This window comes from Aaosphaeria arxii (genome assembly GCF_010015735.1).
Source record: "Aaosphaeria arxii CBS 175.79 unplaced genomic scaffold BU24scaffold_3, whole genome shotgun sequence".
Classification (NCBI taxonomy): domain Eukaryota; kingdom Fungi; phylum Ascomycota; class Dothideomycetes; order Pleosporales; genus Aaosphaeria; species Aaosphaeria arxii.
The window spans coordinates 3,988,220-4,012,010 of record NW_022983476.1 but is presented as its reverse complement, the minus strand read 5'-3'; the positions used below and the strand labels follow the sequence as shown (position 1 = coordinate 4,012,010).

Below are 23,791 nucleotides of genomic sequence, written 5' to 3'. Positions count from 1 at the left end.
AAACAATAAATAGTTCTTAATATTATATTCGACTTCGCAGTCGCGGTGGTTGTCTATCAATACAGATATATGACGGAGACCTTGATAACTTTCATAGCGCTATGACCGCGTGTTCATACTTGTAGTGCATAGGTGGGTGGTCAGGGCTCACTTGATTCAATAATCAATTGCTAAGATTATGGCTAAAGACCAGACATTATTTGAATTCTATGCTGAGGTAGAGAAGTTCTTGCTGAGCAATGATGAGATACAGGGAGACGTACAGTTGAGGCGATTGGCTGGCGTTAAAGCGAATAGCAGAACGAAGAGGGAGGTCTTCACTGCTCTCGTACCTGATATTTTGGGCACATCTGAGATCGCATTTGTAGTGATTCAATGGACATGTATGTGCAGCGACAAGATCTATTACATTGCAACACTTACATATGTATCTATGTGATTATATTATTATCAATATCGTCAAGTGCCATCCAAGACCCTACTAGTGAGCTAGCACAGGTCTAACGAGCTCAAGAATGCTCAAAATTGCTCATTCGGTTCAACTTGGCCATGTTTAAAAGGCAACATGAGTCCCTAGAAGGTTGCAACTCCTAGAATCCACCCAAACCTCCACTGATCATGTACAACTTAGAACGCAGAAATTCCTTTCCGACAGCAAGATTTCAATCGTTCCAATCCAGGAGAACCAAAGCTAATAGTTATACGCAGTGGCAAACGCACGGAAGTTATATCTGGAGAGAACACCACGGCAGCTAGTCACGACGCAAGACGCCAACAGGCACGGGAGAGTCTTCGAAGTCCTGCACGACGTTTCTGTTGAGAACAGCATGCGGCGAAGAGACAGAACCAAACGAGAGCGGCGATAGTGAGGCCGGTTCTGCCTGTACAAGTACGATGGGCTCTAAGTTCGCCCCTGACGGTTGAGTCTGCAACTCAGCGTGAGCGTCTCGCCGGGTAAGCGAGGTGGCTGGTCTACAAGTAAGATTTTAAGTATTATACGGAGTACTAATAACTACTAACGATGTCATGGTAGTGCTATCTACTCCTTACCTCCTGAGTAATTACCTAGGTAGGTGGAGATGTCGATGAACAATGCCATAGGGGCGGGATGATAACTCGAGTGTCCTGGTTCCTGTGTAAAGGGCAAAGGACAAGCCAGACTCATTCCAGGGTTGACAGCTGCAGCCACACCGGAACCGAAACCCGCCAACCAGGAACCAAAGGAACCGAAACAGCCAATCAGCAACGACCCAGCCTTGGCACCCCATGTTATTCATCCTCTTCAACGTTCACCCAACGACTAACTTCAAACATCAGCCAACTTACAACAGACAAATCATCACTCGACGCCAATGCATGGCTTCTCATCTCATCTCATCTCACCTCATAAGTTAAAATGTTCTGCTATTGCAGTTAATATCGAAGCATGATGGTTTGTACCTTTCGATCATTGACGCCATTAATGGCAGTGGGTCGTTGAAACACGAAACAAGCCCTGACCTCACTCAAATTTCCTCCTCGACAGGGGGTCCCGTTTCATGCAACTTCGACAAGACGGAATAACTCCTACCCCATCCTCCGTCTCCTTTGCGGCATGGGCGTGTCGCCCTCTTGTACCGCTAGTCAATCATCATTACAATCTTCTAGAACCGAGATGAAGTGGAGTATTCCTGCTAATCTTGTCCCCAACTGCGCGACCGTTGCTAACCAAAAAAACCGATGTAGACATGCACTCCACCAAGTTGTCTGCAATCGAGATGAATAGTGTCCATTGTGTGCAAACTCTGACCGACTGTGCCGTGTATTTGCTGCTATTGTTGGTGAAACGATAGCAGGAGAGAGAACAATGACTTGTCGCATGAACTCATCCCTTTATGGTAGCCACCGTATGAGGTTTCGTTTATCGCCGAGATTCCGACCACTACTCGTGCTCCTTCGAACACTCCACCTCTGCCACTCACGCAATGCCATGAGGTTTCACGTTTCCTGCCGTTCGCCACGCCTATTCGCTCGGAAATCCATCGAAGGAAATGGTTTCGCGCCTAGAGCACCCCATTTCGGGCGAAGTAGATGAATATGGCTTGGCTGTGATTTCACGCCAGCCTTATTCCAACGGCATACGGCGGAGGGTGGGCCTTGCTGAGGACTACATGCCTCTAGCGCCCGCTGAATAGATTGACATTCATCTTGGCTGCAGAAAGCATGCCCTTGACGACCTTAGTAACAACGCTATTGACGCTGTTGCCTCAAAGCGAAGTTGATGGGGGGACGGCCGTAAAGCAGTCAGTATAAGAGCCTCACGATCCCCATTATTGAATGGGCACGCTTGAAGCATCACTCTCTTTTTACACACTCTTTCAGACATTCTTTGAACATTCGTTTCCATTCGTCTTTCGTTCTTACCAACTTTTGAGAAGTAAATACTTGTTACCGTCCAAAACCGAACCAACAACCAACAACAACAACACCAACCACTACACTCACAATGAAGACTTCCGCTTTCGCTCTTTTGGCCGGTGCCAGCATGGTCGCTGCCCACTCTCGCCCCATCGCTGTCTGGGTTAACGGCGAGGACCAGGGCGTTGGCACTGGCTCCGGTGGCTACATCCGCGAGGCTCCCAACAACTCTCCCGTCGTCGATGTGACCTCCAAGGATATGACTTGCAACGTTGGTGGCAGCACCAAGGCCGGAAAGTCCCTTGCCGTTAAGGCAGGTGACAAGATTGATATCGAGTGGTACCACAACACTCGTGGCGACGACATCATCGACCCCTCTCACAAGGGTCCCATCATGACCTACCTTGCTCCCGCTGCCTCCAACGGTGAGGGCGATGTCTGGGTCAAGATTGCCGAGAAGGGCTTCGAGAACGGCGAGTGGGCTGTTATCAACCTCATCAACAACAAGGGCAAGCACTCCGTCACCCTCCCTGACCTCGCCGACGGTGACTACATCCTCCGTGATGAGATCCTCGCCCTCCACGAGGGTAACCGTAACGGTGGTGCCCAGTTCTACCCCAACTGCATCCAGATCACCGTTTCTGGCGGTTCCACCACCCTCCCCGCTGGTGTCGCCATTCCTGGAGCTTACAAGGCTGACGACAAGGGCGTCCTCTTTGACATCTACAACTCCTTCACCTCCTACCCCATCCCTGGCCCTGCTGTCTGGGACGGTGCCTCCAGCGGCAGCCCTGCTCCTGCTCCCGCCCCCGCCGCCAGCTCTTCTGCTGCCCCTACTCCCACCTCTGCCCCTGCTGCCACTCTCACCCCCGCCAACCCTACCACCGGCTACCCTACTGCTCCCGCTGCTACCAGCGCTCCTGCGGCTACCAGCGCTCCTGCTGCTACCAGCGCTCCTGCTGCTCCCGCTCCTACTCAGGGCGCCGGCAATGGCAACGAGGGCTCCGAGAGCACTCTTCCCAAGACCTTCACTCTTGACACTTTCATCACCTGGCTTCGCGCTAACGCTGGCTCTCCTACTGCCCAGAAGCTCCGCCGCGCTCACGCCCGCGCTTTCAACTTCTAGGCGTCTCGCATCTTGGGTGTTGAATGATGCAAATCTACTACTACTCCATAAAACTGCATGACCCGGCGTCGTGGATGGTTTCTTATTGTTGTTCTGGACACATCAAGTATTTTCTCATGACAGGGCATTTTGGTCCCTGACGATTTAGAATGGCATCTTTTAGCCATGTTCACTTCTTTGTATATACAACTACACGACGAATGGAATATCAAAATTCCCCTTGCCTATGAAGTCATCTGCTGCTTTTCTATCTCTTGAAGTGATCGTGACCTGTGCTATTTCGTTGTTACCTGATTCTTGATATCCCCGACGTCTGGGCAGTTCATCTGATGCTGGCAGGTGAGTCCGAACAGATGCTTTGATTCGTCGGAAGCCCTACCGAGGGTTTCCTTTCTGAGTAAAGTGTCCATGTGCTTGGCTGCCAAATACGGGTTAGTTAGGGATTCCCTGATTGCTCCGTTCCTGTTGCGAACGGCCGGAACAGCTTCGGAAAGCCGAGGATGGCGACATCTTAACGCTTTACACGCTTTCTTAATTCCCTTCCTCTTCAACTCCTCCAAGAGACCTACACGACACTCTCCACTTTACCAGTTCTAATGTTTGCATATCCATATCCGCCATGATACGCATCTCTCGCGCCTGGGCTGTCGGCTCAGGGCGCAACGCAAACCCGCACTCCGTCGCATTCAACCCTTCCCCGTTCCGACCCTCTCCGATGACCTTCCAGCGCAGGCGCACAACAACGAAATGCGATACCCAACACCCATGCGCGCAAGCAGCGCCCCAGACATCGAAGACGATACCCGGACCAACATGGTTGTGGCTGGAGCCCATATATGAACCTTTCCGGGCCTACGGCCGGGCGCAGCGCCGACGTCCGTACATGACACAGTTTCTGAGCTCGTTGACGGTGTACTTTGTGGGAGATCTCGTGGCGCAAAGCATCGGAAAGGCACCCGCAGAGGAAGAAGAGGTCAGCGATTCATCTGCGGCCGAGGAGGACGAATCAAAGGGGTGGGTGGTCGATTGGGCCGAAGATAGGGACTGGGCAAGGACAGTACGAGCGCTGCTCATCGGAGGCTTCTCAGCGGTCCCAGGATATAAATGGTTCCTATGGCTTTCCAACAGCTTTAACTACCGCAGCAAGATCCTGAGTCTCACAACAAAGGTACATATATTTTACAAGACTGTCACTTTCAATCCGAGGTCGAATTAGCTAACACCGACCGCACAGGTTACCGTCAACCAACTCCTCTTCACCCCGATCTTCAACTCCTACTTCTTCGGCATGCAGTTCGTCCTCACGACGCACCCCTCCGATTTCTCCTTCGCCGACCTCTTCGAACGCCTACAAAATACCGTTCCCACGTCCTGGATCAATTCCTGCAAACTCTGGCCCGCCGTCACCGCGTTCAGCTTCAGCTTCATCCCCATCGAGTACCGCAGCATCTTCGGCGGCGTCATCGCAATCGGATGGCAGACATACCTGAGTCTCCTCAACCAGCGCGCGGAGAAGGTGGAGGAGATTGAGCACCACCACCACGTCGGTCAGCGACAGGAATGCGCCGTTGTGGCGAGCGCTGGTGTGGAACGGCATGATGGGAAGGAAAAGTGCGCAGCTTGATTTTCGCAAAATTGCATTGCATGACGGGGGAAGACTAACCGCATATCATATACCATTTTCGGTCTCGACGACTACTATATATATCTCTTTTGTTGCATATTCTGGCGGTACATCACTCATGTGTGGAAGGGGGTTCACATAGTGGGTGCATGTGTGCATTTTGGGAAGGCGTTCATATTAGACTTGGGTTCGGGCGATATCACATATCCGGCTGTATATATCATAGATATACATAGGCTATCATTTCTTTTGTTTACTAAGATCAATCATCGATGCGCTTCTGCATTGCAATAGAAGTTTGTAACTTTGCTCTATTTCGAGCGCGTAACTCTGAATCTCTTCCTGCTTCTGCATGCCCTGGAGACCCCCCGATAGTGATGTACGTGTGGTTGGTTCGAGGTACGGTGACTCGTCCATGCCTCCTGTTTCAATCGTGACAGTCCGTTTCTCGAATCGGAATGTATATCCTGTAATTCTGGTAGAATTGTGTGACCGGAGTAGTAGCTTGATCGACCGTTTCGTACATCGCTTGCGAGGGAGGTAGCGGGGAAGTTCTCACATTTCCGATTCGGCTCGGGCCACGAGAAATCAATTGGGTATCTTCGTATGGGAACGTTGATTTGGTGAATGGCCAGATTGTTGCGAGAAGCTTCGCAAGATCCTCGACCATGTTGCGCTGAGTGCCATGGTTCAACGTAAATTCATGTTTGCATTCGCTGCTCATTCAGACTCCTCTTCCTCGGCCATTATCTCTTCGCACTGCTGCCGGAGATCGTCAACACCGGGAACCCCCTTCCACTTATCCAATATCTTGCTCACTTCCGCCCACTCCTTCTCGGCCTCCTCCTCCTTATCCTCGTCGACCAGCGCCGAGAGCCTTCGTGGCGTGTCCAGCACCCACTGCACAGTATCTCTCCGACTTCGCTTCCTGGCTAACTCGGCATCTTCCTCCCCTTCCACCTGCACTTCGATCCCAAGACCAGCCGGCTTCTGCAACGCCTGCATTGACGACGAAAGCCCCGCCGCCGTCTCCGCGATGTGCGATATCGCGGGGCCCAGTGTATGCGTAGTCGGCGCCAAAGGATCCATATTTGTCCTCATCTTCCGAATCGTACTCGTCGCCGACAGCAGCTTCGAGTAATTATCGTACACAAGACTCTTCCTGTCGCTATCCAGGTTCCTGATCTGCGATATCAGGTCCGCCTCTACCTTCAGCACGCCGGAGAGCCCGCTGGTCGCCAGGATGTTGTCCACAAAGCCATTGGCGTCGAAGCCTTGCTTATCCAGCTCCGTCAGCGTCTCTTCTTCGAGCTCCGGGCCGAGATCTGTGCGTGCGGATTCCTCTGAGATCTTGGAGTCTGCATCTTTGGGCGCGGCCGCGGCGCTCTTGAGGCCGTAGTAGTCGCGGAGAGCGGCGCGGTTGCGACGAGGGTTTGCTGCTGGGCGGGCGGTGGCTTCGAAGGATGTGCGGGTTGAGGAGGGAGAGCGGATGGAGGAGGATGGTCGAGGGGAGGCTATGGTCGACATGGTGGATTTTGGGAGGCTGGAGCCTGTGGTGTTGATATCGCACGAAGGTAACGGCGAGTATGAAGTTCTATTTACTATTGTTGTGTCATATTATACAGTAACTACACAGTACGAGTACGTATGGAATCTGGACGAGGTAGGTCATTGCGGGTGAGCTGTCTCTCGGCTGGGCTGTTGGCGCTAAAAGCTTGTGGGTCCTTCGTGCACGACGCGTTTGTAGCGCCGTTGCGTATAAGATCTACCATATCAAACCTACCTGCTTTGATAGCTTCCAGAATAAAACCTCAACATCTTCCGTGAACGACAATCGAAGATTCTGAAGATGCCAGCGAAGACTATCACAAATCAGATCTGATTGTCTTCCATGGCGGTAGCCAGAATGGCCAACAATCTTTGCACAGAACTAAAAGTCCATCTGAGCTCCCGCCATCTACATCCAACAGACGCCTGGCTGCAGACCTTTATATCTACAGTGCGGCCGAATACCCCCATTCCTGCACTGAAGCAGACATGTCTCTTCCGGCTGCTAGCAACGGATATCACGAACTCGCTCGACCAGCCGCAGTCTTCTCTCTTCCCATCTGACGTCCTGAACGCTAAGGCGCAAAGCCGCTTCCTGGCTGGCCCAATTGTATGCCAGGTCCTTGATATCGAGGACATTGGCAGTTCACGCTGGTCGCAGGTCGAAAGTCTCGAAGCCACCGAGCGGGGGGAGACCACCAAGGGACGTGAAATCATACGAGTAACGGACGACGAGCCAAATGGTGCAATTCCAACTTCGACTATCAGTAAAGGCCCGTTCAAGATACTCTTACAAGATGCCAAGGGCACCAAGGTGTACGCCCTCGACCTAAGTGGTACCAATGGACTCCATACTGGAATTAGCATGGGCACGAAGCTAGTCATCAGAAACGCTGATGTGCGAAGAGCTGTACTCATGCTGGAGCCCGGACGCACGCAGATCCTAGGTGGGAAGATTGAAGCATTGGATAAGGTTTGGAAAGAGGGGCGCAAGGAGAGGTTGATGGCCGCGGCACGAGCGCAGAATTCTGAAGCTTGACGGGCTGAGAAATCGCGATCATGGCGAACTGGAGACAATCACAGGTTTTTGAAACACATAATACTCTATGCCTGTTGAGGAATGGCGAACCATGTGTCGGATTGTCATTACGCAGTGGGTGGTGCCTCGCCAGCATCTGTCATTCCGGCGACTTCCTTTCCCCGCTTCTGTACAGCCTCTATTAGAACGAACGCTATCCCGTGATCACGAGACGTGGAATAGTCGCTCTCAGTGGTGGCATTGAGCGGCATGACGTAGCCTATCCCTTTGTCTGGGGGGAACAGACATAAATAAGCTCGAGGGTTATCAGAGCGAGCTCCATCGTTCTCGTCGAGCAAATCATTCTATCACAAGAAAGCCATCCATCTTGAAAATATCCCAAAACAACCGCTACAATGACAGATAATCGTGACGTTACAACAGGGATGCAGGGTAAGCTCCATATATGTTTTCTACCTCCGTGAGACCATCCTGTCTAATCATATGAAAGACTCTACCCCAACCCGGCCTGACGCTTCTGCTGGCCGCCGCAACTCGTTGAACAAGCTGCTCGACAAGATCAAAAAGCCCTTCCAGCACGAAAGCAAGGACCCTATGTCGAATCAATCCGGCCAGCAGGGATCCACGTTCAAGCAGAACACATTCGACAACGAGGCAGAACGGGCAGACCCAACCGCAAATGTGGGAGGTTCGAACGTCATGCACGACGCACCCCTAGGCAGCCAGCCTGTTAACCAACCGTTTTCGAATCAACCAAGATAAGCTCTCGGATGCTGCCGGAGTTGGTATTTCTGTTTTTGACTCCATCGCGGGTATTGTAATTTGATACCAGATTGATGCAGAATAATAATAATAATACTTTGTTGCCTTGTATTATTCACTGACGGTATCTGGAGCTTGGATCGTGAGATGCTCCAAAGTTGGTCTCTTTCGCCACCGGACCCTGTTCACATGCTTATCTTAAGGGGCACAAAAATGAACGCACGTGAGGAATGTACACTATTAATTCCATCGTTACCGGGCACCCGGGCTTTAGTTCCCTCCTGGGAAAGTTATGTCATTGGGATTCTCGTAGGACGAGTAGCAAGATAGTGTACATAAACAGTCAGAGTGGTGTTAAATGCAACTCAAATAGTCTTGCTCATTGAATACTTCCGATCTTTAATCTTAATCACTGGCAACATGTGACAAAGAAAGATGTGATGAGAAACCCTCAGCCCCTCCAAACAGGTGGTCCCGGCGGTGTATAATCCATCAGACGCATCAACTCGTCCGGCAGCGCACCCTCTTCCTGATTCCAAGGTATCCAAAGGCCTAAATTTCATGTTAGTAGGAGCTCTCTTATTGAATCATGTAAAAAGCTTTACCGGGATCGTCTGGCTTGTAAGCCCCTGGAAATCGGGCGAATCCTGTAGGAGTACCGCCTCCTGGGCCTTTGAGATTAATCAAGGCGCAATTGATATACCACTGAGTCTGATTGAGTCCGACAGAAGGCATCAGGTATTCGAAGCGCATTAGGTATTTCCCAGGAGGTGTAGTAAGCGGGAGGGTAAAGTTATACTGTCACATTTCTGTAAGAGTTCTCTTCCCTATCATTTGGAAACTATGTAAGGAGGCCAACTTACAGAGAATCCGCCTTGAAGTGTCCACTTGGTGTTATTCAGAGGTCCGGCCCAGGCGACTTTGAACCAATCGCCATCTCCGCGATACGCTTTCAAATCGTCACCGGGTGCCCGCGAGAGCCAGATTTGCGCTGGTCCAGGGTGGTAGAATCTGCCATCAATTCCTCTCAGACTGTGGCCAACTTCTTCGAACGTCATTACTCCAAAGCCGATCTCTTCGCCTGCTTCGACATCTGCGATCTCAGTCTTCTCCATGGAGTTGAATGCAGCTCGACCACAGGTTATGTTCTTTGTGTCGAGAGCTTTGGCGAATTGTGGGGTGGTTTTCAAGAAATGGTTGGTTGGAGGGAATCCACCGTTGGTGAGGGGATTCCCCTCGATAGCGACTTCTCTTCGAGATAATTAGAGTCATTGGAATAGTTCCTCATAGTGAGAGTCTACGTACAAAACATGTTTCCAAAGGCCAGTATCTGTTCCGTTCACAAAGAGGTGGCCGGTTGTGAAATGAGCTTTTGCGTGGGCAATTAAGCATAGGAAAGCAGTAAATTTAGTCAACATGGTGCCCATGCGGATAGCGGATACAAGTTACTAAGAACAATACTTAGCAGACTTGCAGTGCTTGATACAATCCGGATATATGTATCAAGCCGGCGGAGGACTGATGGAGGTCAACGTCTGCAAAGCATTATTGAATGTTGTATCTAGATTTCGGGGCGTTAATCTGGTTGATTGCACAAGAAGAGGTACCCATGTAGTGAACTATTTTTGGCTAAAGGCTCTGAGAACGTGGATTTTAGATCTGAATCTTGTGTTTGCATTTGAAAGTGGTACCATAAAGAAGAGAATGTATCAAACAAAAGAGTCAAAGATTGAGGTGGAGAGCATATCAACAAGTAGTAAGGAAGAAGATCTTAAAGTTTTGGAAATGTAATAGCATTTTGGTTCACAATGATTCTACATCTTCCGGATCGCCCCAATACATGACTGCGAGATATGATGGGTCATCTGCACGTTGGTTGCATCAGTGTTTTGTGCCACATCCGGAAATCCATCCGCTTGAACAATCTCGAGACGTTCTTGTGCAATAGTGCGGTAGATTATTGCTTATGTGATTCGCGTGATGCTCCAGAGAACTGTAATTAAATGTTATTGCCTGCATACCTTGTCGCTCTCTTTGCTCATTTTGTATATGATATGGAGAATCTATCATGGATCATAAGAAGGTACAAACAGGAAGCTGTTCAGTATATTCTTTGAGGTCAAACTTAGCTATTTAGCTGACGAACCACGCGATACTTTGCAAATCCAGTTGAACAGCGCATAGAGGCAATCAGAAGCCATGCGGTCCACCTCTTCTGTAGCGGCAATATTCTGTCAACTTGCGATACCAACTCTAGCCTCGGATCTCTTCAGCTACAAAAGTACTTACATGTGGACACCGTACGACGAATCCTTAGTTAGACCAGCCTTGGGACTTTCTATCTCTAATGATTACACTATGCGCATAAATGTTTCGACCGATGCAGCTAACCCAGCATATCTTCTCGGATTAAAACCAGAGGATAAGGCGACGATCGTTTCTCGAGAATGGTATATTCAGAGTACCATTCGATACCATGGAAACATTACGGAATTCAGGTTCGACGAATGGGAGATCAAGAGTAGTCTCTCAATAACCAGTGGGATCAGAGCAACGGTGGCTTTGATTGCTGGTTGGGACTACGAGGTTTCCGCAAATGTGAGTTTCCACCTTTTCCAGGACAAAAGGAATAACGGACGGTTGCCATGACCTCGAAAGGGATACTGAGAATGAACAGGAGACCGGGCCTGCTCTCATTGCTGAGTTTTCAAACCCAACAAACGGCACCCAACCAATCCAAGTCCAACGCAAAGCAACAGATATCGGACACCGTCTACCAAGTTGCGGAGGACATGATCCCGGTAAAATGTACTTCATGCCAGCCGGCTTGAAGCTCCATTTCAATTTGACGCTCGAGAGAACAGGCGATGGGCAAAATAACGGGGAGGGCGTCATTGGATTCAAAGACAACAATGCGCTTAGTCTGTCAACAAAATTGCAGCGTGTTGAAGGCTGTGCGCGGGCGGATTGTAGTACAGATAGAACTGGGTTTAAGAGATGCTACAGCCAGTACAGTGAATGATTCTAGGGAAGGCATGCTGGGAATTGTACATGCAATATTTTCGAAAGTGGTTCACTTTGCGAATATGTAGTCTTCATTCCATCTTGCTATCATAATCGGAAACTACATGACTATACCTTTCCAACTCCGGCGTTATTCAGGACGTTGGTCGGGACATTTTCAACTTTCCAGTGACTCCACGTGATCTGACTCTTGTATTGACTGAACTTACTCAGTGTCTGCGAGCTGGTAATTGGGTTCATTGCCTTCGACGTTCCAGCAAGTCGGTTCCATTCTGGAATATATCCGAGTGCGCTTTGCGCATTGCTTGCATCGGCCACAGTTTGGATGAAGTAAGTTTGGCCGCCTGAAGTATAAGTGTTGGGAGTAAGGGTCGTGTCGACGTTCTCGAAGTAGTTACCCTCGAGGAGAGCCCAAGTGTTCTTTTCGATATCGAATGCATGGCCCCCAATGTTCTAAAGCACGGTTAGTCAACTTCGTATACATGTTTACTCACAATCGAGCTTACCTTGAAGTAGTTGTTGACGGCATGAACAACGCTAGCAGCGTTATCCGTGCCGAGATGAGGTGCACGACCGGAGAGATCATGAAGATAGTTTCCTGCAAGGGTGATGTAGTCCTCCTTGCCAATAAGTAGAGCAGCCCAGTAATGCTTGCCATTGCAACCGGCTGACCACGTAGTTCTGCCATCGAACTCATTATCTGAGATGGTTACTCGGCCAGCTTTACCCCAGCCTGAAACGATCATCTGTCGGCCAACCAAGGATATCTTGTTATGGTCAATCCAGATCCTGTCAGTATTATCTAGGGTGAGAGCATCTCCTCCCCAGACGAATTGAGGGTTTAGTTCCTTCATAAGCGTTAGCTTGTAGTAAGAAGTCTGCATGCAGCGGGTACTTCATACCGTGAAGTGGATATTTTGAACGATGATATTGCTGACTCCCCCTGAAAAGCGCAATCCTTTACCCCGAATCACTCCCTTGCTCCCCACGCCGACAATGGACTTGTTGCTCTTGACATCAATTGGTTTCCTGGGTGCATTCCAGTATGTACATGTCTGCCAGGTTCCTGAGTCACAAGTGTCACCGATCCACAGCTGTCCAGCTGAGGTACCTCCGGGACATTTGGTAGTTCTGTTGTCGCTGCAGCATTGAGCAGTGGTGCTGCCTTCCGTTTGCAGGAAATCAAACGTCCGGTCAAGCATGATCACCCGTGGCGAGCTGTCAGTCAAGTAGGAGACAAGCCTGTTCCAGTCAGCGTCTGCATTATCGTTTTCTAAACGAGAACCCTGATAGTGTACTTACTGAGCCGTGGTTGTTGGGTAGACTGGTGTCGCCGTCCCTCCACCCGTCGTTCCTGCAGCAAACCCGAATGCTGCATTTTTGACCTGGGCAAATGCCACCGGTACACCTGCAAGAATCAAAGTTGCGAAGCTTGACTTCATGTTTCGATGTAATTTGCAACGAATGTGGAAACAATATTGACGGTCTAGCTATGTTTATTATATAGGTATTCGGATGATTAGTTCCGGAGTGATTGCTTATACACACCAACTTGTAAGGTCCTTTGATATAGATAAACCCCCTTGGCCGGTAACCCCAATTTTCCTCGAGTCATTTCTCACAGCCAAAGTGGAACGTGTCTATGAATTCCTATTGTGTACGATATGACATTTTGTGGCTTGGAGAAACCTCCCGTCGGGGACGAACGCCACGGATCACGGCAGCAAAATCGCAACGGGTATAAATTAGAAAGAGGGTTTGCAAATTGGCTAACATCGTTGTAGATGGCAGCATAGTATTCCAGCATACAGACTTAAGGAGACTTAACGGACCACTTAATGTCAAACACCGATTCCAGTCCTTTGCCCGGGCATGTCTTCTTTTGGCGATGTTTTTGCACGGACGATTTCCAGATCCAGTAATCTCGCTCTCTAGCAGTTTAATTTATGATGGCACTATTCTCAAAGCAGATGCGCCACACCGAACCCATCATTAGATTACTGGTGGCCGTTAACCTGTCATACTGCTTTGGAAATGAATTATTCCGAATGATCTTGGCTCAAATCTTGATAATCGTGCAGTACCAGCCTCAGACAAGCGTCTTGGAAGATAGTCACACGAGTGCAAGTACTAATCCCGAGAAATATGTAGTGGTTGCAGTGGTTCTCCTATTCATTGTTTGAAGAAAATTGAATAGTAATCAATCAGCACGTGTTCAACGTGTTGGCATGAGCGTAGCTTGTTTGAAACACGTAGTCAAGGCTGTTGTAGCACGTCATTGACGTCGTGACATTCCACAAATGACTTATTTGATCATCCTTACAGAGTGAGAGAACAGTGGTTTCGGTGCTAACACTAGAAGATCAAGCTATTTTTAAAGGTGAGAAAAGACTTATGCTTCCAGTATAGCTCTTCATTGAACTTGGGAGTTCCAGACCGCCGGTATTATAGGTAAGCTCACTTCAACTCCAGGGTTTCTGTGACTTCTCCAATTCGGGACGACGTCCATGGAAACGGAAGACACCGGATGTTTGTTTACAGTAGGTACTTTGACGCAAATTAAATAATCAATATGTCTTAGAGCTTTCATCAGATTTAAAATGAAAATTCGAGTGATGGTCTATTGTTCACAATTCAAAATGTCTATGCTGAGCACCGCTCATGGCCCCCATCGTCTTAGTGTTCATCGCTCTCTATTTATACAACGCAGCCGGAGCAGCTCTTTCTCGCTCACTCGATCGATACTTCCTGCGCATGCTTAACATTACATCAACGTTTTCTGCGTTTGAGAAGCAATCCCTAGTTCCCCAAAGAGTTCTTGATCTCTTGAACCCAGCCTAATTTGCCCTCAGCGAAGATTTCGCCTGTCGCAGGCATCTTTTCACCTCCGTCAAGCAAGAGTGTTCGGACGATCACCTTCTCGGGCATAACATCCTGGTGATGGTAGATATGGCTAGTGCATGTCTTGCAGAAGTAGCATGAGACAAATTTGCCTAAGAACTGGTTAACCCCATTTCGATGATGCATTTGCAGTGAAATGTGCACATACCACTTGCTCCCTTATATTTGTAAACTCCGACGTTCTCTTGACCGGCAACAATCGATAGTTCCTCCCGTGGAATGATTTGATTGCATGAGTAAGGCCCTCCGCCCAATTTTTGACAGGTAGAGCAATGACACAACACGTGCTCTGCTTTGTCCAACTTTGCAGTCCACTTCACACCTTGGCAATGGCAGGTTCCTTTCCTTGTTCCGGGAACTTTCAAGTTTGGATGCTCCGCCGGGGCCCCGAATAACACACCATCCTTAATATCTACAACCACGGAATCCTCGATCAATGGCTTCGCATCTCTTGAGAATTGCAGATGAACAGATTCCGTTGTGAGATAGTAGTCGAGATCTTCTTGAGATGCAAACTCCAGAACAAATCCATGCGTCATTCCCTTATTGAACGACTCCCATGATCGATTCTTTCCCGCTTTCAACGATTTGATGAGTGGCGCGCCAGTGACAGGGTGGAGCGACTTCGTCTTCAATGCCATGAATGACGCAAAATGGGCCTCAAAGTCCGACCATGATATGTCGTTCTTGTACTTGAATAGCACGATATGGGTGATTGTTTCGCTCATAGTGTTAAGGAGCACCGTGTCTATTGTGGGTAGTGTTCCGGATAATGCGATTGACGACGGGGGTGTAGGGGAGGGGCTTGACGAGACGGAGGACATGAGAATTGAGTTATGGACATAGTCGGGAAAGACATCTCTTATGAATGGAGATTATTTTCTCAACTTATCTTTTCTAGATCAAGAAGGGGTGCATGTATGCAGCGGAGCCTCCATTAGTACTTGCGGGGATGCGGGGAAAGTTACCTCGTAAACGGCCCGATTCATCGAACATAGCAGTGTTTTCCGGTACCTTGCCATGTTGAGCGCCGATTGGAGATCTTAGTACAAAGTCAGTAGTTCTTTCTTAAACCTGGAAATCTTAGCTTCCGCCTATTAATGCTCAATTTCCTGATATAGCTAAAACGTGGCTTATGTATTCATCGATATTCGTGTAAAGGAGTTATGTTACTTGTGTAACACAACGTGAAAGGGAAAGACGAAATCAAAGATTCAAACCTAAAGGGGGAAACGGCAGGAAAGATTCTATGAAGAGGAACATAATATGAGGTCAAGATGGAAAGAAACCACACGAAAGAGCCGACATCCTGCTTATCGACTCAATGGAAATTCTAGTTGCGAGAAATACTAGATCGGATTGGCTGTGCATTTTTCATAGTAGGGTCTGCGTTCTCGTAAAGGGCTCAACATATGACAACGGGTTTAAATCAATATGTCCATGTAGATCATCCCAAAGCCAATCATGAATGCAATTAGAGAGTATCAAATGTATCTGGTTGAACGATGTTTAGTGACCACGAATGAGATCGTAATTCCCGATTTCCCATACCCCGCAAAATGCTTACACAGATGTGGAAAAGCGCGAGTGGGAAATGACGGATGGCCGGCATAAGAACTCAGCTGATGACTGTAATTGGGTGATACAGATGTTTATGTCGTCCCAAATAGTTACACTTTGGAATTCCATGACTAATATGCGGAGATTCGAAAATACCCACTCTCTTCCCTTGACTAGCATCCGTCGAGGCCTCTAGATAGAATATCGATGCATAGTCTAATAACCGAGATATTTCATACCGGTTGCTACACTATCCGAGTATACTAGTATTGTGGTTTGATCAGATTAGTTTTCAGCCTACGAGTAACTAAACTTGGATGTTCATTATCTTGGTAATGCACGCTGCCACGTGCAGGTATATTGGCATGAGGGGAACTCAGCATGCTAGGTTTCAACCCTTGATCTAGATCGGGTATTTCGATTGTCAACATACTGCTCTCCGCCATTTGGCCCATGAACTCCTCAACTTTAATACCTTGGCTCTTGTCGGATCCGAGTATATAATTGCTGCCAGTTAACAGAGCATCAATATGCCTGTTCCTTATCTTTTGCTTCAGTCCGAGTACCGCTAAAAGGCTCATAACAATTCACTCCATCATTTGAGAAGTTTTTATCACTGTCTCTACCATACTACAAGCATGACTCAAGTCCAATACTTCAACTACCCTGGCACCGAAAGCATTGCGGAAAACTACCACTACTCGCAAGCCGTAAGGATTGGCAACACCGTCAAAACAGCAGGGCAAGGGGGATGGGACGAAAACGGAAGTATCACACCGAAGTTGGAGGATCAAATTGCACTAGCATTTGGCAATGTGGAGAAGGCTCTCAAAGCTGTCGACAAGAGCCTGTCTCTAGAAAACATCTACGCTATCCGGTCATATCACTTGGACATGGACCAGAGTTTCGATGTAATGACGGCGCAATTCAAGAAACTGTTTCCTAATCATCGCCCGATATGGACTTGCATTCAGATTGGGAAGCTGGGGTTGGAGGGGATGCAGGTTGAGATAGAGGTTGAAGCAGCTATTCCTTAGGTGGCTGTCGGGAAGGTTGTGTAGAGCATGTTTTGTCATGAAATTGAAGCAGATGAATCAACAGCTGTGGATCTTCCATTTGTGCTTTGGCGAATATGATCCAATTGCATTTCGGCACAAGTCCTAAAAAATATGTAATCAGAACCATGTGCCTACGTATCGTGAAGTTTGATCCAGGAGTGTAACCTGTGACATTCGACTCGCAGTCACATTACCGGGCGTGGGCCTCTATAGCAGGACTGTGAACTGGATGTGAAGAGACGGCGTGAGTTAGTGTTTGAGTCACCATTGTCGAGGTACCACCGAAGGACACAAAACCGAATGATTCATAAAACCCAAGGAAAATGAGGGAAACAATTAAGCCATCCGGGTATGCTCAAAAAATTAACGTGTGCGAATAATTCTGATGGTCAATCTGGCTCTCTTTTATACAATGCCCATCTACATACCCGATCAGGTCAGCCTCGAAGCTAGCCGTAGTACCAAGTCATCGGGCATCCTCTAGGCCAAAAGCTGGTGACAACGGTAAATCATCGATACCTACAAGGCCATAGAGGCATTTTTGGGATTGTTGAAAATTTGCGTCGAGTACAATTAGTACGACGGAGCAAGGTATTCAATCTCCGAATTGGCGATGCCACTGTCACCGAAAATGGCTCAACAATACTCTCAATGCGAAACGAAAAAGGCGCATATCAAATCGCGCTTTCTAGAACAACCCGTGAGATATTGTTTCTAGGAGCTAATGTAGTCCCGCAGACTGTCATCACATTCTGAAGTTCGATAATATTTTCAAGAGGTACTTGCACTACATGATGCGCAGGTCACCCTGCGGAAGCTGCACATATCAGGACGGGGCAATGGAACATCGCATCTCTGCGTTTTACCCCTCATGGCATGTGGCGAATCCTACAGCCAGTACGATTATGTTTTCGCACAGAAGACTTGCTACAAACCGCAGTACGTAAATAATCGGTCGACTTGACATGGGTCCAGGAAGATTTGCCCAGCTTGGTTGCATTGCCCAAGCGATGAACGCGCATCTGCTCGTGATAGATAAGTTGCCTATCTTTTTTCCCGATTTGGCCGCGGCATATCAGCACAAGCCTCGTACCCGTGGCTGTGGCTTGCGGGCGCGACCACCCATATCGCGTTGCAGCGGGGGAGCCAGTGACGGAATGGACCCCGCAACATGCAAGACCCAGATAGCGATGAAAGGAGGGGTGCCTATCCAAGTTGCTATAGCTTACCTGCGTGTGATCTTGATCCTCTATTAGCTCCGTGGGCAGAGACGTTGCGCTAGGATATTCCATTTAATAACGAGACACCCGCTTGCTGCAGTGTGTTCGTGGCAATTGTCGTTGTCCAGCACACATACCATCCGCTTGTAATCTTGCAGCAACAGAAAGCAATGACGGGCCTTGAAGTCAACCTCACTGCGCCAAATGGCCACAAGATCACATTACCAACCGGTCTTTTCATTAACAATGAGTTCGTGAAATCGAGTTCCGGCGACAAGATCAAAAGTATCAACCCGAGGTATGTTCCACATTCTGCTCCCACCAAAAGGTATCGCCTAACCGATGTCTGTGACGATACAGTGATGAGTCCGAGATTGCATCCGTAGAAGCTGCTTCGGCAGAGGATGTCGACAAGGCTGTCAAGGCAGCGCGAGCTGCATTTCAATCCGAAGCATGGGGTGGAATATCCGGCACCGACCGTGGCGCGCTGATGTTCAAGTTTGCGGATCTCATCGAAGAACACAAGGAAACTCTCGCAACATTAGAAACATGGGACAATGGCAAAGCCTACAGTGTGTCTCTTAACGAAGATCTCGCCGAGACCATCGCTGTGATCCGATACTATGCCGGTTGGGCCGACAAGATTCACGGTCTCACTATTCCAACACATCCTCAGAAATTCGCATACACATTGAAGCAACCGCTAGGTGTCTGCGGACAGATTATTCCTTGGAATTTTCCTCTCATGATGGCTGCGTGGAAATTCGGCCCTGCACTTGCATGTGGTAACACAATTGTCCTCAAGCCTGCGGAACAGACCCCGCTGTCGATTCTGTACCTCGCGACACTTATTCCCAAAGCCGGCTTTCCACCAGGCGTCATCAATATCGTCAACGGCTACGGAAAAGAGGCCGGTAACGCGCTCGTGTCCCACCAGGACGTTGACAAGATCGCATTTACCGGGTCGACCATCACCGGAAGAGCCGTAATGAAGGGCGCCAGCATCAATTTGAAAAACCTCACACTCGAAACTGGTGGCAAATCCCCTCTTGTTGTATTCAAGGACGCAGATATCGAGCAGGCTGCAAAATGGGGACATGTTGGCATTATGTACAACCAAGGTCAAGTATGCACTGCGACATCGCGAATCCTTGTTCACGAGGATGTATATGACGAGTACATCAAGCAGTTCAAGGACGTTGTGGCCGCCAACAAGGTCGGCAATCCCTTCGACGACGATACTTTCCAGGGCCCTCAGGTCACCCAAGCCCAGTACGAGCGAGTTCTGAGCTACATAGAGTCTGGAAAATCCGAGGGTGCTAAGCTCGCGACTGGAGGCGTGCCTCACAAGAATGTCGGCAACGGGAAGGGATTTTTCATTGAGCCGACGGTGTTTACGGACGTCACCGAGAATATGAAGATCTTCCAAGAGGAAGTATTTGGACCCTTCGTTGTTATCACGCCTTTCAAGACTGAGGAAGAAGCTGTGAGATTGGCCAACAATTCCTGCTATGGCCTGGGGGCAGCACTATTCACACAAGACGTGGAGCGAGCGCACCGTGTCTCCGCTAAGTTGGAAGCGGGTATGGTTTGGGTGAATAGTTCCAACGATTCCGATATCAGAGTTCCATTCGGTGGCGTCAAACAGAGTGGTATCGGACGCGAACTTGGTGCGGCGGGCTTGGAGGCATATTCACAAACGAAGGCAGTTCACATCAATATGGGCCTGAAATTGTAGGATACCAAATATATTCGCTAATCTTGAATACAATATTGTCTGAAAACATACACATTCTACATCTCCCCATCTCGCCGTACGTGCAATGTGTGTAATACTACAACACATTGACCCGCCTTTTGGACAGGCTAGCTGTCCCGTATTGGATCGTACGGTAGGCTCTTCGAGGATGCCGTTGCTTGATTGATGGCCGCGCTTCCCTCGCCGCTGACCTTGGGCTCTATACAGTTGTGTGTCGATTAGAAAGGATAGCTTACATAGGCATCCCACACATGGAGGTACTCACTTATCCTCTTCAGAGAGGTTGACATGCGCCATCGGAGAGCGCTCATCTCAACCTCGGGAATCCCTTCCCTTACCAGTCGGGTATTTACCGCCTCCAAAACACGAATTTGCTCATTGAAGGGTACATTGGGCCAAGTCAAAGATCTCCCAAGCCGATCACACAGGTTCTGTCCCTCGTCGTGCACAATCTTCTGTTCCGCTCTGTCAAACCCCACCGATATTCTCCGTACTCTTTCAGCGCAAACTTACATTGAAACGTGCCCATTGCCCCTTGTTCAGACCGGTATTCTGCCGCACCATGTCAACGGGATCATTCATGTGATATCTTCTCATGTTGACAGTAACGCTGGTGGGTGTAAACAAAACACCACACGTCGAAAAAGGCGGGGGGGATGTCAAGCTGAAAAAAGTTGCCAAGTACAAACATTTTTTGGGAAACCCCTGCCCCATGGGTACAGAATAAGCACTGAAATGATTTAATCATTGGCTGTTGTAGGATCGTAAAGTGACACAAGACTGCCGTTTACCATCGCAGCCTTGATGGAGATACGCCAAGATTGGCCACAGCGTCCTGCCTGGTTGGGTCACGTCCGTCCCGACCTTCGCCTGTTCTATGTGGATTGTATGGCTCTTGAGCATCATCTGCAACGCCGTATCAAGAGCACATGCCCATCATCGCCCAATCTTCGTAGTCTATCCTAGCTTTTTTGATACAGCTGAATAGCATTAAGTAGTCGGGCATAGAGATTGATTCAGGCAGTAACAAATACATCTACGGAGTACTGTGGACCAACCATTCTCGAGCCACATCAAGAGCTAATCACTAGTACACATCTTCAAAACAACATGGCAAGAATGCGCGACTTACTATCCATAAAAGTTCCTCCAACCTCTAAAACCTTTCACTATGGGTCATCCGCATTGGCTCTTCATAGAAAAGCTTGGAGCCGATTCACTCTCGAGAAGGTGGGAAACAATCTCTAAATATCAATCTATCCCTGACGCTCACATTAGAGAAGGGATAAGCTGAGAAATGACAATGGAGCCAGTGCACTAGATTACGGGAGTACATACAACAGAACACCTCGATATCAGTGTATAGTATAGTCTTCGATATTCATTAGTTGATTGTAGAGTCATCGAACCTTTGGAAATGTTGTATGCGAGCACGCGACTGATCGGAACCACTAACAAGCTAGTCAACCAAAGTGTCCGACCGGCATTTAAGAAATTCTGGTCTTTGTATTCACTCCACTCGTATCACATCGCATCCCCTAGGGATAATCTGACTAGTGGGAAAAGAGCAGTCCGTTAATACTAACGTCTTTTTAACGGGCTTTGGGAAAGGTTTCAGAATACGTGTGGGATCCACAAAGCCTGCGAAATGACAGGCCTGCCGCTACATACTTGAATATCGTAATGATTGGAAAAACTTGTCTCTCTAATTTGTAGTCGCCTATGTCTAAGAAACTTGATTTAAACCATGTGCATCGCCCACGAGGCCCATTGCAAAACCTCAGTGCTGTGTTTGTTGTGGAATTGGTTCGAATATTTGTACTTATTCCAGCGATTTTGCGATCTTCTCACAGCCAAGGGACACAGCTAAATCCTTTGGCGTAAGCCCTTCTGCATTGACTAAATCCTTCCTTGCACCATGTTCTAATAAGAACTTGACGAAGTCCTCCTGTTCATTTTTCACAGCAACATGAAGTGCCGTTCCAAGAACTGCTTCGATAAACGGGTAACTCAAGATTTGATCGACATCGGCACCGCGATCTAATAGGATCTTCGCAGATTCAATGCGGCCTTTCTCCGCAGCACCATTCAAAGCCATTGAGCTTTCAACATCTGCACCATGATCCAGCAAAAGAGTAAGTATTTCCGTTGATGGGAGTGCAGCAGCAGCTGAAAGGAACGTGTCTTGCGGAATCCAATACATATCATTTGGATCCGCACCCTTGGAGAGCAAGAACTGAACCAGCTCTACATTATTATTAATAATTGCAACTGCGAGTGGCGAGCCTATCTTATCCATTTGATGGTCCACGTGAAGTCCGTAATCGATGAGCGTCTGCATTACTGACGGTTTCCCCCCCTTAGCAGCATACAAAACGACGAGATCAGGAAGCACTGCAGACCCCCATTCTTTGGGAATCTGATCCGTCTCAGCTTCCACGTATGGGCTCCAAGGTTTCTGGCCGTCTGTTCTCGGTGTATTATTCATGAAGTATCGAAGGATATCTGAATGGCCGCCGTAGGCTGCTTCGGCCATGGCAATCTTTAGAGGTGGTACAGTCTGTACAAGAGTGCCAGCTGCAAGCAACCGAGGTGTATGTGTTCTAACTTCTGCCAGTGAGCCTTGCTTACAAGCGTGGAGCAGCGCGCGCCCAATTGTACGAGTGGACATAGCTGCTACTGTTGTGCCTTGGTGGATTGAAGCTCAGTAGGAAGTAAACGATGTAAGGATACGGTATGTTTGGTATAGGAACGAATTGTGTTGTAGGAGAGAGTAAAAGAACATGGACAAAGGCAATGACTACCTATCTCTGCAGGTTCATTTAACCAAAGCACGTCCCGACCGGAGCTCTTTGAGATTCCGAAACAGAAGAGTTCTCGGTAGAAGCGGCAGAAGTGACGTGGCCGCTTCGAAATCAGGGATATTAATGATAGACAACTCGGGATGCCGATCGCTGGGCCAGGGCTAACCCGTGGCGATGGGCCGGAGAGATGGGAGCTTTTCGGGCCCTGTGGGTTTTGCAGATGACGGAGTGGTTAGTGTGCTTGCATAATGTGGAGAAACAGTCCTACTAACGAGCACAGATTGTTGGTTGGATAGTAAAGAGTAATTATCTGGGAAGGTGTTGCGTGTACTTTGATATAGATGAAGTGTTGCGTGGACGTTGTAGATTCCAAGATGCAGGATTTATCTTGTCGAAACGAGGAGTTGAGCGATGCAAATATTGATAGGTTCCTGATGAAGACCCCGTACCTACAAGAAGGACTAGGCACTCATGTACCCAGTATGCCAGATCAAATTGTCGGCTGACCGGACATCGGGACATTGATTCTGTGGGGCGGAACGAGAATACGAAGTAGTTCCAACGTTCACCATTCCCGTGATTTGCGGTAGCGCAGAAAAGGTAACAGCCACCCTGACACAAACACAACCTCGCAATAGATTCGGACCATCGTATTAATTAGTCTGCGTTAGCAATAGAGCATAAATTCTCTCTTTCCTTTGCCTAGCGGCGGCGTTGGTACACGTATGTATGTACGTTGAAAGTACGCCAGCCCGCACAGACCATCTCTAATTTGACCAATCAAGTGAATGTGCTCATGCGCCTTAGAGGTGAAGTATATTCATCACCATCTCCTAAAGAAGTAATCACTATGGATATCCTAGGTCCACTCTAGGTGCGCAGGGCAGGCATGTCGGGTTGGCTCCCTGCTAATCTTTAATGCCCACAGTTGTGCATTCACGAAGCCTTCGGACAGTTTAGTATGGACAG

At 48.5% G+C, this 23,791-nt stretch overlaps 12 protein-coding genes across 12 annotated transcripts; 6 read left to right on the top strand and 6 right to left on the bottom strand.

The window, feature by feature from the left end:
- The first annotated feature begins 2,172 nt into the window (after nt 1-2,172).
- Nucleotides 2,173-3,748, top strand: BU24DRAFT_168018 (lytic polysaccharide monooxygenase). The gene has a single exon (XM_033521464.1). It carries the CDS (start codon nt 2,486-2,488, stop codon nt 3,521-3,523), a length of 1,038 nt encoding a protein of 345 aa, XP_033386628.1. The 5' UTR covers nt 2,173-2,485; the 3' UTR covers nt 3,524-3,748.
- Nucleotides 3,749-4,277: 529 nt separating this feature from the next.
- On the top strand, nt 4,278-5,057 carry BU24DRAFT_322817 (uncharacterized protein; the record flags this gene model as incomplete). Its single annotated transcript, XM_033522948.1, has 2 exons — nt 4,278-4,691; nt 4,758-5,057. Coding segments are annotated over 2 exons (714 nt in total), but the record flags the coding sequence as incomplete, so codon positions are not given.
- Nucleotides 5,058-5,507: 450 nt separating this feature from the next.
- BU24DRAFT_168004 (uncharacterized protein) lies at nt 5,508-6,860 on the bottom strand. The gene has a single exon (XM_033521463.1). The coding sequence runs from the start codon at nt 6,672-6,674 to the stop codon at nt 5,868-5,870; it is 807 nt and encodes a 268-aa protein (XP_033386626.1). The 5' UTR covers nt 6,675-6,860; the 3' UTR covers nt 5,508-5,867.
- A 193-nt stretch (nt 6,861-7,053) lies between these two features.
- BU24DRAFT_408217 (RecQ mediated genome instability protein Rmi1) lies at nt 7,054-7,734 on the top strand (the record flags this gene model as incomplete). Its single annotated transcript, XM_033525850.1, has 1 exon — nt 7,054-7,734. The coding sequence occupies one exon, from the start codon at nt 7,054-7,056 to the stop codon at nt 7,732-7,734; it is 681 nt and encodes a 226-aa protein (XP_033386625.1).
- A 1,213-nt stretch (nt 7,735-8,947) lies between these two features.
- On the bottom strand, nt 8,948-9,914 carry BU24DRAFT_408215 (lytic polysaccharide monooxygenase; the record flags this gene model as incomplete). Its single annotated transcript, XM_033525849.1, has 4 exons — nt 8,948-9,048; nt 9,102-9,294; nt 9,360-9,747; nt 9,802-9,914. The coding sequence occupies 4 exons, from the start codon at nt 9,912-9,914 to the stop codon at nt 8,948-8,950; spliced, it is 795 nt and encodes a 264-aa protein (XP_033386624.1).
- A 940-nt stretch (nt 9,915-10,854) lies between these two features.
- BU24DRAFT_461235 (uncharacterized protein) lies at nt 10,855-11,518 on the top strand (the record flags this gene model as incomplete). The annotated part of the gene is made up of 2 exons (XM_033531875.1): nt 10,855-11,094; nt 11,174-11,518. The coding sequence occupies 2 exons, from the start codon at nt 10,855-10,857 to the stop codon at nt 11,516-11,518; spliced, it is 585 nt and encodes a 194-aa protein (XP_033386623.1).
- Nucleotides 11,519-11,628: 110 nt separating this feature from the next.
- Nucleotides 11,629-12,962, bottom strand: BU24DRAFT_479701 (polysaccharide lyase family 1 protein; the record flags this gene model as incomplete). Its single annotated transcript, XM_033533093.1, has 4 exons — nt 11,629-11,973; nt 12,027-12,368; nt 12,423-12,762; nt 12,823-12,962. The coding sequence occupies 4 exons, from the start codon at nt 12,960-12,962 to the stop codon at nt 11,629-11,631; spliced, it is 1,167 nt and encodes a 388-aa protein (XP_033386622.1).
- A 1,357-nt stretch (nt 12,963-14,319) lies between these two features.
- Nucleotides 14,320-15,281, bottom strand: BU24DRAFT_479699 (dabb-domain-containing protein; the record flags this gene model as incomplete). The annotated part of the gene is made up of 2 exons (XM_033533092.1): nt 14,570-15,281; nt 14,320-14,513 (listed from the first exon to the last, which is right to left on the bottom strand). The coding sequence occupies exons 1-2, from the start codon at nt 15,243-15,245 to the stop codon at nt 14,320-14,322; spliced, it is 870 nt and encodes a 289-aa protein (XP_033386621.1). The 5' UTR covers nt 15,246-15,281.
- Nucleotides 15,282-16,619: 1,338 nt separating this feature from the next.
- BU24DRAFT_408212 (endoribonuclease L-PSP) lies at nt 16,620-17,018 on the top strand (the record flags this gene model as incomplete). The annotated part of the gene is made up of 1 exon (XM_033525848.1): nt 16,620-17,018. One exon carries the CDS (start codon nt 16,620-16,622, stop codon nt 17,016-17,018), a length of 399 nt encoding a protein of 132 aa, XP_033386620.1.
- Nucleotides 17,019-18,299: 1,281 nt separating this feature from the next.
- BU24DRAFT_368656 (aldehyde dehydrogenase) lies at nt 18,300-20,014 on the top strand. The gene is made up of 2 exons (XM_033524377.1): nt 18,300-18,557; nt 18,620-20,014. Exons 1-2 carry the CDS (start codon nt 18,430-18,432, stop codon nt 19,995-19,997), a joined length of 1,506 nt encoding a protein of 501 aa, XP_033386619.1. The 5' UTR covers nt 18,300-18,429; the 3' UTR covers nt 19,998-20,014.
- Nucleotides 19,995-20,778, bottom strand: BU24DRAFT_421265 (uncharacterized protein). The gene is made up of 3 exons (XM_033527687.1): nt 20,532-20,778; nt 20,284-20,473; nt 19,995-20,217 (listed from the first exon to the last, which is right to left on the bottom strand). Exons 1-3 carry the CDS (start codon nt 20,613-20,615, stop codon nt 20,126-20,128), a joined length of 366 nt encoding a protein of 121 aa, XP_033386618.1. The 5' UTR covers nt 20,616-20,778; the 3' UTR covers nt 19,995-20,125.
- A 1,062-nt stretch (nt 20,779-21,840) lies between these two features.
- On the bottom strand, nt 21,841-22,554 carry BU24DRAFT_461229 (ankyrin; the record flags this gene model as incomplete). Its single annotated transcript, XM_033531874.1, has 1 exon — nt 21,841-22,554. One exon carries the CDS (start codon nt 22,552-22,554, stop codon nt 21,841-21,843), a length of 714 nt encoding a protein of 237 aa, XP_033386617.1.
- Between the last annotated feature and the right edge of the window lie 1,237 nt (nt 22,555-23,791).